Source organism: Patella vulgata, chromosome 3, assembly GCF_932274485.2.
Source record: "Patella vulgata chromosome 3, xgPatVulg1.2, whole genome shotgun sequence".
In the NCBI taxonomy this organism is placed as follows: Eukaryota; Metazoa; Mollusca; class Gastropoda; family Patellidae; genus Patella; species Patella vulgata.
In genome coordinates, this window is record NC_065881.2 from 25,071,006 (window position 1) to 25,092,453 (window position 21,448).

The 21,448-nt window shown below is 36.0% G+C and overlaps 3 protein-coding genes across 3 annotated transcripts in view; 1 reads left to right on the plus strand and 2 right to left on the minus strand.

The window, feature by feature from the left end:
* The window catches only part of LOC126814765 (dynein axonemal assembly factor 9), a 71,799-nt gene extending 71,584 nt beyond the window's left edge, over window positions 1–215 (minus strand). The window contains exon 1 of the mRNA XM_050540128.2: window positions 92–215. Within this exon, the coding sequence (XP_050396085.2) occupies window positions 92–168 (77 nt within the window). The 5' untranslated portion in view covers window positions 169–215. The remainder of the gene's footprint in view (window positions 1–91) is intronic.
* Window positions 216–283: 68 nt separating this feature from the next.
* Window positions 284–5,481, plus strand: LOC126814772 (ceramide kinase-like protein). Its single transcript, XM_050540139.2, has one exon. It carries the CDS (start codon window positions 386–388, stop codon window positions 2,546–2,548), a length of 2,163 nt encoding a protein of 720 aa, XP_050396096.2. The 5' UTR covers window positions 284–385; the 3' UTR covers window positions 2,549–5,481.
* Window positions 5,465–21,055, minus strand: LOC126814775 (O-phosphoseryl-tRNA(Sec) selenium transferase). Its single transcript, XM_050540144.2, has 10 exons — window positions 20,831–21,055; window positions 14,814–14,968; window positions 13,563–13,681; window positions 11,558–11,716; window positions 11,053–11,206; window positions 10,097–10,199; window positions 9,141–9,270; window positions 8,610–8,795; window positions 7,424–7,508; window positions 5,465–7,131 (listed from the first exon to the last, which is right to left on the minus strand). Exons 1-10 carry the CDS (start codon window positions 20,942–20,944, stop codon window positions 6,831–6,833), a joined length of 1,506 nt encoding a protein of 501 aa, XP_050396101.2. The 5' UTR covers window positions 20,945–21,055; the 3' UTR covers window positions 5,465–6,830.
* Between the last annotated feature and the right edge of the window lie 393 nt (window positions 21,056–21,448).

Below are 21,448 nucleotides of genomic sequence, written 5' to 3' on the forward strand. Positions count from 1 at the left end.
AGTCTTCCAATTCCAAGTTCCAAAGCGTTCATAGCAACGGTGCTAAAATTCGTTTGTGTTCACAATTTCTTGGCAAGAGAAATGCGCTCACCTAACAAACTGATTGAATGTTTCATAATTAATGTGTCTGCGCGCAGACGATGGTCTTTTTAATTTGTTTGAGGACATTTTCAGTTGAAGTTTTCCAGTGCACAGAAAACGTTGTCTGCCATTGCATTACGTCACTGTCAATTGGAGTTATCCGCCCCAACCTACTTCCTTTTCCTGTTTTCTTGACTACGAATGTAAACAAAAACAAACAAAATTGGCATCCATAATTAGATCATGTTAATTTATGTGGAATAATCGACCTTGCTGACCCCACAAACTAACGACAATTGATGAAATGGATAATTATACGTTTGATGAAAATGGAATACCGACTTTAGTGGATGATCTAACAGATTCATGTCCTAACACACCTCAAAATCATGGCGACAGTCGCCAATATTCACAACGAAAAGCTTCAACGACAACTGAACCTGACAGGCGAATCCAAAGCTTCACATCGAGAGAAGACATAACAGATATATTTGATATCAAAGGCGAGGGCTTTGACTTTAAACTCTCTTATTCCACACAGACTTTAACATGGGCCCCTATGAACCCCGGTGGAAGTCGAAGTCGAAGTCGATCTCGATCAGCAAAGAGTTTCAAATCTTTGTTTAGATCCAACTCTTCATCTTCAATTGCTATAAATAAAAACAGTTTAAACTTTCGCGACATACTTGGTGTAAAGATAAAACGCAGAAAGCGAGGTGGTCAGAAAGATGGAGAAGGATTCTGTCTAGGTATCGGAATTCTTACCTATGAATTTAAAACCCCAAATGTGATGAAAGATCGCATGATTCATCTGGAACACCCTAGTGAAGAGGTTTGTGAAAAATGGGTAACAAAAATTTCTGAAATTTTGGAAACCTTTGATGAAAGGCCACGTTCAGTTAAATTATTTCTGCAGCCATTTGCTGGAGAGAGAGATGGCTTGTCAATGTTCCGACAGAAAATTTTGCCGTTGTTTCGTACAGCAGATTGTAATGTTGATATGGCAGAAATACAGCATAATGAACAGGTTAAACAAGACTTAATCCATATCAATTTACTAGATTTTGATTGCTTAGTTTGTATGGGTGGAGATGGAACTGTAAATAAAGTTGTCAATGGACTATTAAATCAGTCAAATAAAGATTACGGTATTGAAATGAAGCGAACAGTTAATCCTGTTCCAGCCACCATTGCTCTTGGAATTATACCAACTGGTAAAACCAATCATATAGCTCAATCCATCATGGGAACCGATGAACCAGTGACAGCAGTTTTACATGTTCTATTTGGAAATCGAACCAAAGTAGATGTGTGTTCTATTTATCGTGATGAAAAATTTCAACGTTGGGCATTTAACAGTCAGTATGGTTTTGCAGGAAATGTTTTAACTTTTATGAAACGATATAGTGCTCTGGGTACGAAATGTGTGGAAGCAGCATTTCTTAAAGCTTTAACAAAATCTAAATTACGTACGTACGAATGTGACATTGAATATATACCAGGAGGGGAGACAGTCGCGCCTGTGTTTTGTACGAGATGTGTGACTTACTGTAAAGTTTGTAGTGCGGAGAGCAACAGTGTTCACAATGATCTTGTGGAAGAACTTGACCCTATGGCACAGTCTGGATCAACCAGTTCTTTAATTGACTTGGGCAATACTTCAAATCCGTGGAAAACACTTAAAGGTGATTTTCTAAATGTTGGATTATTCACAATATCTGGGGTGTGTGATTTTGCTCCACAAGGTTTGAGTAAGTATACACATTTAAATGATGGTTGTATGGATTTATCTGTTGTTAAAAACGTTGACAGAAAAGATTTTATTAGATTTCTTCGTCGTCATGGAAATTCTAAAAACCAATTTGATTTTCCATTTGTTGAGACATTTCGTGTGAAAGAAGTTCGATTCCGCCCAAGGTTTCCAAGTAGCTGGAATTATAAGGATCACGATTTTAATGAGATTGACTATGAGATGTCAAAGGTCAATAGAAATCAAATTAACAATCGTTCAAAGTCAATGCAGGTTATAACGGATCTGGACAGTGAAGACAGGTCGTCTGTGACTTCAATGAGTTGGGGAGGAAATGGACGTCGAGCCGAGAGTGCAATGACACTGCAAGCTTTATCAATTGATTCCGATATGGAAGAATCCGATCCCCATGAATCTGACGGTCGATCAAATTACAACATGCAATCACAATCCAACCTGGCTGGACCACAATACCGCATGACATTTTATGATAAAGAACGACAGAAGCGGAAGAAACATCAACGCAAGAAGGAAGAAAAACGTAAATTTCGTGAAGAGAGAAAAATGCGATCTGTATGGAGTGTTGATAATGAGATTTGTACTGATTTAGAATTAGATTTTAAAGTGCATCATGGATTGTTAATAGTTTGCGGTTCTGGTCTGAATCCTAGTACGCCAGCACAGGAGGTGAAGTTTGGATGCTTACCAGGATTATAAGTTGATTTGTGATGAAGTGAACATACAACCATAATATTAATATACTGTTGTCAATTTTTTGTTATCCCCCACCGATTGTTTTATCTGGATGTTGCCTTAACCAAAAACAGAGTTTATTGTCTGCGCAATAGATTTGACTGTTCGAAATCCTAACATCCCTTAATCCTATTTCACATATTTCAAATGTTACGGTATATGTACTTATATTAAGAAAAAATGAAATTTCATTTTAAATTCATATATATTTTTTCATTATTTTATTAGAATTTTTCCAAAGAAAAAAACATTTTTTTTACCCATGAAATGGCTGGGCATTTATATTACCTATTGGTAAAGAGCTTTTATTACAGGACAGATTGTTTTTTATACTGAGATTTATTTTGAATAAGTTAAAACTATATTTTTATGCTGTGCCATTAAAGTTTGATGTTATCGGAATGTAGTATCAGTAGAAAAGTATTCAGCCCAATATTTTTTTTACATAAATATAAATTTCTAATTCAAATACTGAAAGCCAATAATAATGGACACATCATATTTTAAATAAACTTATAATATATTATGGCAATTTATTTACATTTTATATGAATTAAACAGTATTTTTAATGATGTTGTGTAGGATGTTTTTCTGTATTGTTAGGCATACAGTATTGAATAGAGAGATGGACATCAAAACAAATTTATTTAAATATATTCTTTTAATTTCATGTTGTTAAGTTTTTATCTGGTTATTATTAAGTTTTTACGGTTTTTTTTATGACCAAAATTTTACTGAGCGTGCTGTAAGAAAAAGGTAACAATTGGTCCGTTTCTTGTTAGCACAATATAGGCTACAATAATTCCTCATATAATGAATAATATATCTTTTTTCAAATTGGTGTGGATCGTCTACCTAATTGAAATGAAGAGACCTATTGATTTTCAACATTTTCGATAATCACCCCAAAATTTGTGCTTTTTTTGTTATGCAATCTTGTTAGCATTTGTCTATTCTGTTGAAAGGAAGAACTCTTTTGATTTTTAACAATAACTTCTAGAGATATTCCCCTTTGATCAGCACCCTAGAGACTTAAAATTAAGGTCCAAACTTTGTGAAATTATTATAAGTTCATTAGCTGATAATATAAACTAATTTAATTATTTTGCTGCTGATATGTGTAACCTATGTGTAATATCATCCAAGATATGATTGTTTAAAGTTTGTATAACATATATAAGGAACCAAGATAAGATTGTTTAAACTTTGTGTAACATAAGTATAAGGAACCAAAATAAGCTTGTTTCAAGTTTGTATAACATAAGAAACCAAGATAAGATTTTTTCAAGTTTGTGTAACATAAGGGAAAGATAAAGTAATTCAAAGTTTTCCTCCTTGTTGGTGTATACAAACTTATGTTGTCATCATACAGTAAAGATTAATTTGTAACGGGTCCTAGAAACTAAAATTATACTAGCCACAAGCATTTAATATTTTAATTTGATTTATACTGCTGATCATCATTTTAGAACTGCTGAATCGTGAATAGCTGAAAAAAACTATTAGCAGTAGCTTACAATTTTTTTATAAATAATATTTATATTAAGTATCTGGTGTGACTAACTTTGTTAGTTGTTATTTTACTCAACTTACCAGTATTTGTTTCAGAAATGATTGAATCTATTTGTGATACCTGCAGTCACTGTTTGTGTTATATTGTTATAGCTCTCCCATCCTCTATCTACTGATATCCTGCTCTGTGTGCTTTGTTTGTGCAATAATACATGCTTGTCTAAAATTGGTTTGTGTATAAAGTGACTAAACTAGTATTAAAAATATTTATCCAAATTTAATTTCACATGTAATTTATTCTTAAAACAACTTCTGGAAAAATTTGGCGTAATAGACAAAGCATTTAAGACCAAAAAGAATTTCTAGAGTGATTTTATGTCTGTCAGTGTCATCAATATTGTGGTCAGTTTGATCATATTGTCAGTGATTAGAAATGAAATGGTGTTTAACGTCCTATTTTTCTGCACACCAATGTGGACACAGGCCTTGGTTTTGCATCCCAACTGAACGACTAGACACCGTTCTGCACCGACAAAGGGAAACCACACCGGAAAATCCTGAAGATCTTTCTTTTCCAACACCAGGAGTGAACCAGAGACCTGGTTATAAACCAGCCACTGTGCCTGTCAAGGATTAGGGTGTCTGTCTAACCTCTTATGATTGTATATTATAATATAATGAAAATGAAAAGTATGGTCTGAAAAACATATTATGATTGTATATGAAAATGAAAAGTATGGTCTATCTAACCTCTTACGATTGTATATGGCAAGGGTATATGCAAGCTTAATAATGAAAAAACAAGAATTAATTATGTCACTGTATTAGAACATACAGTACATGAGCAGACTGTTTTGTATTGGAGCCACGGTGGGTAGGTGGGTAGGATGTTGGCCCCCGAAAGTTCATCGGGATTTTCTGGGGTGGTTCCCCCTTGTCAGTGGTGTAGGATGTAGGGCCGCAATCCATCGGCTATGTTTGGTATTGGTACGACGTTATTAAGTCTCCTCTGAATTTCATCCCCAAAATGTTCAATCGGGTTTAAGTCCCGGACTAAGGGCTGGCCGGTGCATAATGTTGACACCGTTCTGCTGTAGAAAGTCCTGAGTAACTCTGACTGTGTGGGCACGTGCGTTGTCATGCTGGAAAACGTTGTTTCGATGACGTGCGAAATGTGGTATGACGCAGGGTCTGAGAGCTTGGTCGATGTAGCACACTGCTGTGATGCTGCCTCCTCTCCCTGGACCAAGATTTTGGAACACCACAGGACCCACTCTCTGGTTCAGGCCAATTCCAACCCAAACTAGGTTAGTTCAGTAATGATAATATTAATAATGTCAATTTGTAATGTGCTAGAATCCACAAAGTTTGGTAAAAGTAATACATCATCATGACATTGTGAATAAATAAAACTATACATCTTGATTCAAGTTTAATAAATTTTTACAATATCAAATTATTTGTAAATATATAATCAAAAATAAATTATCCTAATGGGACACAATTCCAAATGAATGATGATGTGTTTTCTTTATGTTTATAAATATGACAATAAAATTAACATTATAATAATTGGCAGGAAATAGCTATGTGCCTAAACAATAAATATCAACAAATTAACAAAAGGAAAACATTTGATACACAAACTTAAATCAACTTTTATTTACATTTTCCTGAAAAATCTGGAACTGCCCTTTTAAATGTTGCTAAGGTTTCATTTACATCTGTGCTAAATCAAAATGGAATTTTCTTATTTTAAATTAATTTGATCAGCTTGGCCAAGAAAAGTGCCTATGAATCAAAAAAGGGCCCCTTTGACTTCAGTGCAAGGGCCCCAAGTCAAAGAGAATAAAATTCAAAATTTCTATTAGAGAGAAAATTTGATATGGACCCCCTGTGGCAGGAGTCCTGAGTCCAAGAAACGGGCCCCTGAATCTGAGAAAAGAGTCTCGTTGATATCAGTGCAAGAGACCCTGTACATTTGTCTAATAGTAAGGCAGATCCAACACTCCATCATTCATCAGGTCAAATTTTCATTTGTTTTATTAGCTTTGTTCAATGCCCCACACATGCAGTGAGCTGAATTTGGCGTCTGGACATTCGTTAGCTAAGACTAAGAACAATTAAAATATGAAGATTTGCTTTGCTTAATTCCTTTCAAACAGATCTATTTTATCCAACAATTGAAATAGCTTTTGACTTAATCTCTAGAGGCCCCTGCTGCAGCCCTAAAGCCCATGGATAATATTATCTCGAGACAGTGAACATTTTCGCAAGTCAGAAAGCTTGAAATGTGAAATATATGTTGCATGTCCATTGTCTCAAAATTAGTGGTGCGGTATATTACAGGTCATTTTGTTTTCAAGGTGACTGATTAACAATAGCAAAACCACTTTATGGCGTATATGCCAGTCTTCATTTCTCCAGTTGGTGCAGAAGGAGAGGGCATTAAACCCAATCTCATTTGATTTTGACAGATTTAGACAACAAAATCATCGGTTCCAGTTTGTATCTAAACCCACAGGAAAGTGTTGTAATCTCATCTACAGCAATTTAATTTTTTGGGGACGGCCCTAAAACCCCTGTCCCTTGGACACTTTCAGAACAAGCCACCTTTGTTGGCCGATCCCTTAATCCACCCCTGATCTGACATTTTGTAATTAAAAAAAAAATCATCACAAATATGAGAATTATCACAATACTGTTCAACTGGATTTTCAATTTGTGTCCAACTCAGACATCTTTCCCTGTCCTACTATTATTAATTGCCTCACTTTCAACTTCTCTACTTTTACTTTTTTCTAAACTACTTTCACTTTCACCAATTTTTTGGGTCTTCATTCTATCAGTTCTATCTGTTTTACATTTAGTTAAAACTTTATCTAATCTAGTTATAAATAGGTCAACGTCATTTCTCGTCATTCCAATCGCGGCTGCTGCAGTTAAATATGAAAATGGATATACGTCTGAATGTGAACCAAAATTTTTGAACATATGTCCTCCAATTGTATTATTTTTACCAGGAGCAACAACTCTGAAATAAAGAAAAAGAAATTTTGTATACATGTAGTCTAAGACCGATCATTCATAGCTTCAATCTCCCATTCAATGTATGTTCCAAGAAAAATTTTTAACTTTAATTCTGTCAATTGCATACATTTGAAAGAAAAGTTGTAGAGATCTTAGTTGTTGTAAATCTTGAGAATTCTTGTAGATTACTTTCTGCAGGATCTTCCTCAAATCACAGACTTTTAGGTTCTGTTTTCTCAGATAAAAACATGGAACTATTGACTCATTTTAAATCTAATAAACAGATGATATTTTACCTTGTTCCGGATACAAATCTAGTGAACAACATTGACCCTACTTCTGTTGGAGGAATACTGTCATCCAAATTAGATAAAGTCATACCTAGAAATACAGTAAAATCATATGTATCGTCAAGTTGAGGTAAAAATATGGATAACGTGTTGTGAAGTTGAGGAGAAAACATGGATAATGTGTTGTTGAGTTGAGAAGAAAAGATAGATACTGTGGTTGAGTTCATGAGAAAATGTGCATACATCAGAAAGAAAATTGAAATAAAATTGGCTGGTGTTTCATGCAACCATTATTTCACTTACACATCTACAGCTGGTTGGAATGGAATACAGACATAACATGGTTACAGAACAGAAGTATCTTAAACACAATACAACAGCTCAGAAAAAAAGAAAACTTGGAACAAAATCAAGAGTTTGAGATTATTTTAATTTAAAGATACATTATGGGAGATTCGGTAACGAGTTGGCAGTTCTCACTATAATAGTTAAAAACTAGATAATGTAAAGGTAATTTGCTGAAAATTTCATTCAAATTGATCAACTATGAACCGAGAACTAAGCGACTGAAATTTCCCCCTAGCCTCAGTCATCATTACTAAAGTCAGTACAATAAAAAGCATAGTCTCGATTATCCACTTAATCGTTAAATCGAGAAGGAAAGTTATGCAGTAAATCGGCTCACAATCCACTACAGATTGCAGGCTAGAGCTGCCATCTAGAGTTGATTATGGCCTGGATAGGTTAATTAATGTCTAATTAATAATTTAGATAACATTCCAGGCCTAAGTGGGAGGAAACCGGAGGACCCGGAGAAAACCCATGAGGCTGGACAGGCAACCCTACTCCTTGTCACGTACAACCGGGGATTCGAAACCACGCCAGTTGACTCAATGACGGGCCGTTTTGATACAGCGCGCACGTGCTAACCATTCGGCCATCCAACCCCCCACTACAACTCAGGGTATCATTTAGTTGAACTGTGTTTAATGTGGAGTTCAAACCATTCTTGGTAAATTGTTAAAATTCGTTGAGAATCATCAAAAACTTTTGTGTCTCTATTGTCAAGTAGTTTAATATGGTCCATCTAGATTAGATAATGATTGTTGGGTTAACTTTCACTAGCGGTGTCCAGTAATTAACCAACAAATTAATCATACAATTTCGCTCCCAGTTTTTTAGACTTACTTACCGATAGAAATTGGGTTATGTTTTGTTTGTAATAATCTTTCTCCATGGAGTACGGCACAAGATTGAAGCCTTTCAGTTAAATATTTACACAATTCCTTTCTCTCTGATAGAAGATTTTTATAACCTGTTGTTCCCATAGAAACAAGAGTTATAAATAGATCTATAGATGGTGTGGCTGATGCCCTTCCTGTTAAAAAAGGAACATTTTTTTAAACTTAAATTAAGTTTGAGAATGACTATTTCTGTGTAATTTATCCAACAAATATCCTCACAATATCAGCACAAAGTTCTACAGATAATGACATCATTTGTTGACGTCACTAAATATAACAGTATCATATGTTTATTACGACGAAATCAATGCACATGATCAGAAATTCATTATATATGTGTACAGTACTTTGGCTTTAATTATTTTATATATTTTTAATGTCTATTTCTTATATTTTGATTTAAAATAGGTTACATCCCATTCTATGAAGATAAATTTCAGAATTTCAAACACAATCTGAGAAATAAGTGAAATTCTAACCTGGGTAATTTTTACCAACTTCCTCTACAAGTCCAGCATCGAAACCAGCAATAATAGAGCCTCCAACTGGTACCATGAAATTCTTATCTAAACTTTGGACAAACAAGTCTACACGACCAACTCTAGCTGCCTGGATGACAGAATAGAAATCGGCAAAAATCATTTAATGTTTACAAACTTTTAAGTCTAGTAATTTCATAAAACTCTACAGTGTGTATTGACATTTTTATTAACAGTAAAAATATGTGTGGTTTCCCGGGCGATTCTAATGTACACTTAATTAACAGAAGAAAAGTTGTCAATTACCTAAACAGCTTGCAGAAAACGTTTGAATTCCACAATATAATAAGTAATTCCACCTGGTCTTGAAAACATTTAATTAAAACCCCATCCTGTATTATTTTCACAGGCTTTAAATTCAAACTGTACAAAGGATAGTTACACTTTGTTTTGCTATTGAAAAATGGTTCTTTATTACAACCAAAAGAACCATTTTTCCTGGGTTACTGACATTAAATGATTTTCTTAATAGTTATTAATAGTTATTAAAAGAAGATATGTAAAATGGGTCTGTATCAATAACATCCTAAAACAGAGAGAGAGAGAGCAAGAGAGAGAGAGAGAAAGAGAGAGAGAGAGAGAAATGGGGTTTAACATCCACTCGACACAAACTAGGTCATTTTGGGACTTACATGTTTTAATTTTATTTCAATAATTCACTTGCGCGTACAGATTTTTAGCAGTGGGAGGAAACCGGAGCACCCGGAGAAAACCCATGAGGTTGGACAGGCGACCTTACCCCTTGTCACGTACAACCGGGGAATTGAAACCATGCCAGTTGACTCAATGACAGACTTATGTTACAGCGAGCACGTACTAACCATTCGGCCATCCCCCCCCCCATCCTTAAACAGCAACAACAAATAAGATATTTATGTAGACAGACGACAATATACCTGTTGCAATAGATGTGTACATTTTGAAGCTTGTAAACCATAGGCATTATTAACCAGGTGTGGAATATCATATTCTTTACATAGTAAACCAATTTCCTCTAAACTGGATAATAGAAAATAAAATATACAAAGATATAGTAATAGTACACCAACGTCTCTTGTTAAGTGCATGACTATCAGATACTGTGAAGATATGTTTAAGCAGCTAGACTTACAGATAATATACTGTTAAATGGACATGATTTAAAGAGGATACCGAACTGTGTATGTTAAACTGCAAAATATATTTTAACATACACAAAATCAAAACAAAAAAATTCAGAGAATATTCCCTTTGTTTGTGGATTGTCTCCCTTGTTCTCAGTTTTTTTTTCATTTTGACTGGACAGCGCAGTGTAGGCTTATGGCTGGCCTGGTCCCCAGATCCATTCACTTGATTTGATGTATACGTTTGTTGTTTATTACTTGTATGTCTGTGTATTATGTGTCTTGTCTACAGGGTTGTCATAATGGTGTTTGTTTGTGGGTGGTGCAACCCTTCTCGATCTGATTAAAATACAGGTCTATATTTCGTTTCATTTTTTTATACTTTCGATGGCCTACACTATATGAAGATCTGACCGGTTGTACTGGAAGGTCGTGTCAGGGGTTTTGACCATAATGACATCAGACATTAATTAATCAATCAGCGTTGGCATTTCTAGTAGTTTACTCACAGTGTCGTGCATTGCACTCTAATAACTCGCCGTAACAGCCATTTCATTGGCTAATTCCTCACTTTAACAAGAATGCCGGTAATGTAACAAGTCTTTCAGATCCTAGCGTAGTAAAGACAAGTAAAACAAAATTTTGAACTATAAAAAATGAAACAAAATTATAGAATCTGTGTTTTAATAAGATTGGTCCCTTCTGCACTTACTATTAGATCTCCTCAGGATCACACATAATAAAATTACCTGTCTGGTATTCTTGGTGCAAAACAACTTGTAGTTGTCATTACACATAAAATATTATCTGCTCCGAACAATGCTATTTTTTCTTTAATGGCAGACATATTGGTCTTTAGTTCATCTCCATCCAAACAATTCTCTATGACAACCGGCTCAAAACCTTTAAAACATAATCACAGTTGACTTATTCATCATTTACTAAACATGTGTAAATAATAATAATCCATAACTTTGATTATTCTCGGTAGTTAACTCCTGCCTTAATGGGGTTTTTTTAAAAAAAATAAATTTCACTTATGACTCTAATGAGTTTTTCCTAATAAAATAACTTTTAAAAAGCTATTTTGTAAAACTTTGCTCTAAATTGAAATTGTGCGATGAAACAAGCTAAAAATGTCATCTCTGAAATGCTGTATTGTCTTTCAAGCAGAAGTGGACTTAAAAACTATGTTAACTGGATGAATAAAAAAATGTATTATGTCTCAAGTCCTTCTCTACTTCAGTTACATACCTGCTGTTATGATCGATTTAAAACATGACTTCTGATCTATTCGTGGCCATATTACATATTTAGCCGATCTTCGTTTCTGTCGTAAAGTCAACATACATAATGATAGACTCATTCCTGTTGCCATAGGTACCACAAAACACCCTTCTACAGACTTTATGCCTAAAAAAAAAATGCATATATGATTAGTAGTACGTCGTATTGCAATGTCTAGATCTTGACTATCTGGTTAAAACTGTTAAACCTCATTTCATTCGTTTAAATCAATTCCCCCGTCTTCATTAGCCCAGGTTAGGAGCAGAACAGTAGGACGTTAAACTCCATTTCATTTCATTTCATTTAAATCAATTCCGAATTTTTAAAATATTGTGAATCCTCCAATTAAAATATTTTCCAGTGTATATCTATAGGTCAGTGATGGGATTTTACCCGTATATTCCGGACTTGTCCGAATCTTTTTTCGAAACGCCCAAAATTGTCTGAGCGGGAATATGCCCAATCGGACATCAAGACATGGTGAATAATATTCAAATTCCAAAATTAATATAGTGTACTGAGTTTATAACTACAGTGCAACCCGATTATCGTTGAGAATAGGCTGGATTGATTAGGTAATTAAGTGATCGACTACTTATCCTCTACACACCTACCTTGATTAACTACTTATTCTGCCTTGATTGGCTGACTTAATTATTTATCGGACAATTCATCAAATCAGTCCTGAACAGAAGTCATTGCTTCTCCTTTGTCGGACGATATATCAATCCAATAAGAGTGATTATAAACTTAATCTGATTAACCCGTGATTTATCCATTGTCTCACGTTTTAATCTCCTTTGTGTCGGACAATAACACGTAGAAATTAGTCATATATGTCACATATCCTGATAACATATAACACCTCAAATCAACATACATTGTATCCGATAACTTGTCTGTCATATATTTTCGGTGGCAGCCGAAGTTAAATAAAGATATTTCACACACACGCATATGGCGCTTATAGTTCAGTAATTAAAATGAAAGTACAAATCTCGCGAGACACGTGAAATTAAGAGATGTATACGTGATGAATGCAATACGCCTGATATCCGAGAAAAGATTCTATTTTGATGGCATATTGTCGGATTTATGATCATATTTTGAATGGGGTTTATGTCTTTAAATAAATAAATAAACACGCTAAGGAATGTTGACGAATATTTCCATTGGAATGACGTAAGTAGTTAATTGTTTTAGACGACGTAAGTAGTTAATTGTTTTAGACGATAGCGCGTGTGACAGTCAAATGCAATTATTTAGCAGTTGGTGTCACTCGCTCGTTGTATTAGAGCGCCGTTAACTATGGTTTACGGCCAAATAAATTTCGGGATGTCATTTTTTTTACCTTCCGTATATAAATCGAAACGGAGTATCAGACGAATGTCGGACTTTGCTGAAAAATGTACCGACGTATGACCCGAAAAATACGGTAATTTTGGGGGAGTTTGAAACAGATCGGCAGCAGTCGGCACGCTGCCATTCTATAGTATTACGATGTCATGTAATTTTGTAGGAATATTATTGACATAAATTTGAATACCGTACGGGTTTTAAACATGAAATATAACGAGGTGCACCTATTTTATTTTACATATGAATTTGAATATATTTTGTTGACACGTGATTCTTAATTGTGTTTTGAAAACGTCTGCTTAAATTACGATAAGAGTTATGCCCCTTTATTTTCGGGAAAAAATGTCCGACAAGAAAATTTTTGAAATCCCATCACTGCTATAGCTTGATTTCAATTAACTAATATCATAAACGTCCTTTAGCAGACAATAGTATCGAATAACAAATACAAAAGGTCAGTTCCATTATCCTTGAAAAAGTATTCAAATTTGAATATCTGTGTAGCATTCAATCTAAACTCAATACTCAAATTTGACCTTAGAAAGTAGGAGTTGTATATGACCTTTAGTCTTGTCATGTGAGCAGGGCTTTAGTCCTGTCTAGTACCATATACCTGCTATTTTAATGGCATCCAAAGCCAGTGAGTTTGTTAATTTCATTAATAAACTGGAGCCGGCAGCTTTAGGTTGTACAGCTGTGATATCACCTGATCTGCCAATACCATGTCCTAAACTAAAATACACAAAACATCTATATATTTAGATACATAATTGTGATCAGTGGATATCACCCAATTTTCCTATGACATGCATAATGAATGATCGAAACTAAAATTGACAAAATATACAAAATAAAGATTTATAATCATGATATCATTCAAATATTCTCCACACAGCATGACCTAAATGAACATAGCTTGTCAGACAAGATTACATCATGGCCACCACCAGCTTTGTTATCCATGCATTAATAAGACTCACAATGTTTTGTCCACCACTCTTTTAACGTACCGTACGCAAGAAAATTAATAATGTAGAGTTAGTACTCTTTAATCAACTCATAAGACAAGCGTAATATTTCTGGAATTACTTTTCTGACAACACTAAATTATTTATAGGAATTATCTACAGCCCATACTAACTATTCCATGCTGACAATTTGCTGAAAATAGGGAAAGAACTTAACACAGTAAAGTGATTACGAATCAACAAGTCATTGGCAATTATTCTGCAACTAGATTTAGTTGGTTCAAAAATGTAGGACTTAACCCCTATTTCATTTCATAATTCTAGAACTACTTTTACAAAAAACTCAAAATTGCTAGTTATTATCTTCCAACTTTACTCCATGGACGGCAGGCCATGATAATATGAAAATACATAAAATATAGATTGAGATATATAACTAAAAATCTAAAATACACATTAATTTTGATTTATGCAACAGTTCGCAATAATTTGATGTGTTAAACAGATACCCGTACGTATAAATTGCCCGGGGGGTACAGACACAACAAAGGGGACCTGTGGCAATGGCCCATAACAAGAATTATCCAAATAAATAAAACTGTGTTTTCCCTTTGTGACACATAATATTGTTGATTATTTAAGGTCTTTTTGTCCATGGAAGATTTCACAAAAAAAAGCATGGCTCAATTTTATGCGCACATTTGACATGTCAGCTGATATTATAGGATGTGATCCTGTTCATTAAGCACTACTTGCTCACCGAACAAACTAAATAATTCAATAATAACTGGCAAAACTTCTGACTTGCAAGGTGATTACAAGGTATCTGACTGACAGAGATAACAATTACCAAGCACATTATAAACTACCTTCTGAAATGAAATAACAATATTTACCCGAAATGTCTTTTATAAACTAATGAAGAGTATATTCTGGCCTCTCTTTCACCGACCCCACAATTACCGTTAAAATTATTGCTGTCCATAACGGCCACATCTTGTAAAAACATCTCTACGGTAACATCATCCCAACCACACTCTGGTAATTTTCTCTGAAAATATTCAAATTATTAATAACAATTAAAAAAACACATACCAATTACCAACGATAACAACCTCTAATGATATAATAAGTGGTATCAAATCAACAATAACAGTCCTCTATAATCTCCAAAATTATACACTAGGGTATAGTGCTTTCTACACATCATATCTCACAATATGCATTTCTGCCTCCACTTTTGAAATCCTATTAAACCCACAAGCTCAAAATTAAGAGAAACTTAAATAGCACAATACAGATACTCGCTCAAGACCACTTTGTGTAGTTGATAACAATCGTTTTCCAGGTTGATACTTGAAATAAAAATCCTAAATACAGAGCCAGCAGGTTTTATTTGGAATAACAACCTCGGAAATAGTTTGTTATCTGACTTACAACATCGATCGCCAAGTATGAACCACTGCTTACCTTGTGCATGTGAAATTCAAAACCTATGGTTATTGGAGGTTAATATTAGGGTATAGCAATCTTAAAACATCAATTGTTGCTATACAAGATTTAGTCTGGAGACAGATCATTCTGTACACAGGGATCCATCTACTTCGAGAATAAATCTCTGTCCTGAATGGCTGCCATATCCAAAAATTAGTATATTCTTTAGTAATGTGGTTCTACTCTGTTTCACATCTGGCATGCACGCAAAGACTAAATAAACCTATTCAATTCCCTTAAAGGGAAGCAGAATAAATATTTCTCAAAATTCTCAAAGTATACTTAGTGTTTTCGATTAAATTGTCGATTTAGAACTTAAAATGTGAAAAATATGCCAAGAGTCCAAATTAAATGGCAGTCTTTGGCATCTGGTTATATAATTATATCCTGTGGGATATGTTTAGCCTCGTTCATCGAGTCACTTCATTACAAATGGCGCTCAAATGCATTGTCTTAAATATTGGATACCAGAAACCCATCAATGTACATAACGGTTGGTTATGTACTCGTTTTGCAGCACGACTGACTATCCTGGCAGCAGTATTTTGAATTATTTGCAGTTTTGAAATTAAGTTGTGATTTAGACCACTCAAGATGCTGTTTCAGTAATCCATTCTAGAAAAGAATAGTGATCTTACAAATGTGTGACCAGAGTCGTTTCATATTGCCAGAAATGAAAGTACATGTAACATATCTTGCACAAGTGATTTACATGTTTTTCCATTGTTAGATTGTGCTTGTATATCAGAGTCTGCAATTGTCATCATGGATGAATCAATTTTCTGTAGGCTCTATTTCGTACCAGCAAGCATGACTTAGGTCTTGTTGCCGTTTAATTTCAACATACTTGAGGTCTTCCAAGATATGATTTCCTGAGTACATGATGATGTCACGTGGAATGAGTTAGTATATTGAGTTGGCGTGAAGGCATCAATAATTTGGGTATCATCCGCATATGAATGGTGGGAGAGTTGATGATGTCTAACAATGGATGCAACTTGACTGGTGTATAAGCCGAATAAGACAGGACCTAACACAGAGCCTTGAGGTACACCACAGGCTATTGGGGTTGTTGCTGTGATTGTACATAGTGTGTCCCACTATGTACTGACCTGGGGGTAATCGGGACAATAATTTTTAATTTTTTGTTTCGCATTTCCTGAATTATATTTCAACTGAAGTTTTGAAACTTAGTATATTGGCTATCTACATGTAGCTATTTTTACATTTAGTATATATCAAACCCTGATTTGTCTCATCAATTTGGTTAGAAAACAAAATGTGTCAAACCAATCTCCCAAACAGAGTTGTCTTCCCTTGTAGTCCACACTAATCCCTGCTAATGGCTCATTTGACTATGGTACCAAGATTCTTGGTATCGATACTCAATGATAAACAATACTATGGAAACCAAATAAATGATAATATATATTTCTTTCTATTACTATAATCAAATAGAAATGGGGTCATATTTATCATAAAATAATAAAGTATTTATAAATATATAGGGAACTCTTTCGCGAAAGATAGCTACTAGCTAGGTTCAATGGTCGTAAATACGAACTGCACGTTGTGCTAATTTTAGAATTATATACATGTGAATCTGTTTACCTTTATAATGTAAGGCCTAATACATTTACACATGATACATGCAAATTTAGATTAATTTTTTTTTTTTGAGGGATAGATAAACTAGATTGATGACATTTTCCACTAATATTGACAAAAACTGATTAAGTGTTTATAACGTTAGGAACTTTTCTGATAAATGCCATTTTCATCTGTAGTGCGCGAGCCGACGGCAGAGTCGAATGCTGGATAGCTAGAATTATGTGGAGAATGGTGTTAAACATGCCTCTGTGATCTCCCCTCCCATATATATAATATAGGCCTAGATTGCTTTTCAAATCTGTACATCGGTGTGCAATGATACACCTCTTATAGGCATCTTGGAACTCATGATGTTTGTTTAATTTGCTTTTCAGAATGTTCTAATTTCATTTCCCCATTCCCCGATACAATGATAATGACTAAACAAAAATTGTCATGGTTGCCGTTTCTAAAGGGTTAATTCGGCGCTATTGCACTTTCGTACCTCTACCAGTTCCCGTGGTCGTAAGAACTTGAAATTATTAGAGGATGTTAAGGGGGACTAGCAATGACCACACACCAAATTTCAGCCGAATCGATCAATAACATTTTTATTTTACCGACCTTTTAATTTCTAACGAGAGAGAACTTCATCTGTTTGACGCCATTTGCTTTGTTTACTATTTAGACTCGAATAACAAGACACTAAGACGGAAACCGACACACTGCACTAGCTGCCTATCTCTGCAGTTCATAAAAATTAATATAATTTTCGTATACTTTAATTTTTGCGCGAAGCCACCATGTTCTATAAAATACTATTTGGTGTTGATCAGTGGATTGGCCTTTAGGTGTGAATATTGCCGTGACCTTGATTTTGACCTTGAGTCTTAACTTCCCATCCATATCAGGGCCTTTGCGTTTATGATTGCCGTGGCCTTATTTCTTACTGTATTTTCAAAGTTAATGTTCGAGGTGAAAGCAGAGACGACGTCCTTCGGAAAAGATGATTGGGTCAAAGTCGTAGGTCAAGGTCATGTTACAGAAAACTAAACTCAAACTTTTCAAAGTCATTTTTTGGACATTTGACCTTGACTTACGACCTTGACCCCGTAACCATTTTCGAAGGCTATCACCATGGCTTGAATCATGGACGCTTACCTTGGTTCTGTCACACACTGCTCGGTCAGAAAAGGGTCAAACGGAGAGGGGCCCGTGTCCGAAAGGAAGTCAATGGGCGTGGTCAATGTGAAAGGTCGTGGTGACCTCCACTAGTCACCGTTAACCATCCGTGACCTTGACCCTGACCTAGAGTCCGAACTTCCCATCCATCTCGGACCCTTTGCGTTTATGCGTGCCGTGACCTTATTTCATTTTTGGGACAGGGCCAGGGTAAAAGTCGATGGTTCAAGCCAAGATGATGGGCTTTGAAAATGGTTACGGGTCAAGCTCGTAAGTCAAGGTCAAATGTCCCAAAACTGACCTTGAAAAGTTTGAGTTCAGTTTTCTATAACATGACCTTGACCTACGAATTTGACCCAATTATCTTTTCTGAGGGACATTGTCTTTGATTTCACCTCAAGCATTAACTTTGATAATACAGTTAGAAATAGGGTCACGGCAAGCATAAACGAAAAGGGCCCGAGATTGATGGGAAGTTTGGACTCAAGGTCGAAGTCAAGGTCACGGATGGTTAAAGGTGACTAGTGGAGGTCACCACGAACTTTCACATTGACCACGCCCTTTGACGTTCTTTCGGACACGGGCCCCTCTGCGTTTGACCGTTTTCTGACCGAGCAGTGTGCGACAGGGCCAGGGTAAACGTCGATGGTTCAAGCCAAGATTATGGGCTTTGAAAATGGTTATGGGATCAAGGTCGTAAGTCAAGGTCAAATGTCCCAAAACTGACTTTGAAAAGTTTGAGTTCAGTTTTCTGTAACATGACCTTGACCTACGACTTTGACCCATTTATCTTTTCTGAAGGACGTTGTCTCTGCTTTCACCTCAAGCATTAACTTTGATAATACAGTAAGAAATAGGGTCACGGCAAGCATAAACGAAAAGGGCCCGAGATGGATGGGAAGTTTGGACTCAAGGTCGATGTCGAGGTCACGTATGGTTAAAGGTGACTAGTGGAGGTCACCACGAACTTTCACATTGACCACGCCCTTGACTTCCTTTCGGGCATGGGCCCCTCTGCGTTTGACCGTTTTCTGATCGAGCAGTGTGCGACAGGACCAAGGTAAACGCCCATGATTCAAGCCAAGTTGATAGCCTTCGAAAATGGTTACGAGGTCAAGGTCGTAAGTCAAGGTCAAATGTCCCAAAACTGACTTTGAAAGTTTGAGTTTAGTTTTCTGTAACATGACCTTGACCTACGACTTTGACCTTTTAACTTTTCTGAAGGACGTTGTCTCTGCTTTCACCTCAAGCATTAACTTTGATAATACAGTAAGAAATAGGGTCACGGCAAGCATAAACGAAAAGGGCCCGAGATGGATAGGAAGTTTGGACTCAAGGTCAAAGTCAAGGTCACAGATGGTTAAAGGTGACTAGTGGAGGTCACCACGACCTTTCACATTGACCACGCCCATTGACTTCCTTTCGGACACGGGCCCTTTGCGTTTGACCCTTTTCTGACCGAACAGTGTGCGACAGGACCAAAGTAAACGTCGATGGTTCAAGTCAAGGTGATAGCCTTCGAAAATGGTTACGAGGTCAAGGTCGTAAGTCAAGGTCAAATGTCCCAAAACTGACTTTGAAAAGTCCGAGTTTAGTTTTCTGTAAGATGACCTTGACCTACGACTTTGACCCAATTATCTTTTCTGGAGGACGTCGTCTCTGCTTTCACCTCGAACATTAACTTTGATAATACAGTTAAAAATAAGGCCACGGCAAGCATAAACGCAAAGGGCCCGAGATGGATGGGACGTTTGGACTCAAGGTCAGAGTCAAGGTTACGGATGGTTAACGGTGACTAGTGGAGGTCACCACGACCTTTCACATTGACCACGCCCATTGACTTCCTTTCGGACACGGACCCTCTGCGTTTGACCGTTTTCTGACCGAGCAGTGTGCGATAGGACCAAGGTAAACGTTCATGATTCAAGCCAATGTGATAGCCTTCGAAAATGGTAACGGGGTCAAGGTCGTAAGTCAAGGTCAAATGTCCCAAAAATGACTTTGAAAAGTTTGAGTTTAGTTTTCTGTAACATGACCTTGACCTACGACTTTAACCCAATTATCTTTTCTGAAGGACGTCATCTCTGCTTTCACCTCGAACATTAACTTTGATAATACAGTAGGAAATAAGGCCACGGCAAGCATAAACGCAAAGGCCCCGATATGGATGGGAAGTTTGGCCTCAAGGTCAAAATCAAGGTCACGGCAATATTCACACCTAAAGGCCAATCCACTGATCAACACCAAATAGTATTTTATAGAAAATGGTGGCTTCGCGCAAAAATTAAAGTATACGAAAATTATATTAATTTTTATGAACTGCAGTGTTAGGCAGCTAGTGCAGTGTGTCGGTTTCCGTCTAAGTGTCTTGTTATTCGAGTCGGTTTCCGTCTTAGTGTCTTGTTATTCAAGTCTAATTAGTAAACAAAGCAAATGGCGTCAAACGGATGAAGTTCTCTCTCGTTAGAAATTAAAAGGTCGGTAAAATAAAAAGTTATTTATCGATTCGGCTGAAATTTGGTGTGTGGTCATTGCTAGCCCCCCTTAACATCCTCTGAAAATTTCAAGTGCCTACGACCACGGGAACTGGTAGAGGTACGAAAGTGCAATAGCGCCGTTAATTCCTCGATCTCCCAATTTAACTTACATGCTGTATCAATTGTCGGATGGTGTTTTCTCGAGCTTGCTTTGCCTGAATACCCTGATGTATATAATTGCTAGGCACGAGCTTCTCACTCAATTTCAAGCTTTCTTCATTCATCGTTATTTCGGGCAGTAAAACAGTCAAATTTTTAATATCTTATAGATCTAATACTTTCACTTCCACTCGCTCTATTTTTAGCGGAAGTTACACATGTCATCAACACTTGATCATCAAGTCTCTTAATGGTTCCAAAAAATATATGGGTGCACTGATCTAAATATCCGAGACTATACCCAGATAGGCAATATTCGGGTTTTTGTTTCTAAACAACTGTTATATCGGACAGCGACTTATGGTCACGCACATATTAACCCTTTTACGATCAACATGATAATTTTTATTTGCTACACATGCATAACGATAATTTGCCTTAAAGTTTTGAAGACACTCTCCCATTTTAACAATATATTCATGACTTGGTGCTATATGATGTGTAACACACACAACTCTTTATTCCATTCGTCTGATTTGGAAAATGGCCGATTCAGACCAGATTCTTGGCTGATTCAGACCAAATTCGGACCATGATCCGGCTCATCTGGTATCGTGGCCCGAATAAGC

Coding starts and splice junctions, on each gene's coding strand:
- LOC126814772 (XM_050540139.2), top strand. CDS start 386: ATGGATAATTATACGTTTGATGAAAATGGAATACCGACTTTAGTGGAT.
- LOC126814775 (XM_050540144.2), bottom strand. CDS start 20,944: ATGAATGAAGAAAGCTTGAAATTGAGTGAGAAGCTCGTGCCTAGCAAT. Junction 13,682..14,813: donor GTTTATAAAAGACATTTCGG/GTAAATATTGTT, acceptor TGTGTATTTTAG/TTTAGGACATGGTATTGGCA. Junction 7,132..7,423: donor AGATTTGTATCCGGAACAAG/GTAAAATATCAT, acceptor TCTTTATTTCAG/AGTTGTTGCTCCTGGTAAAA.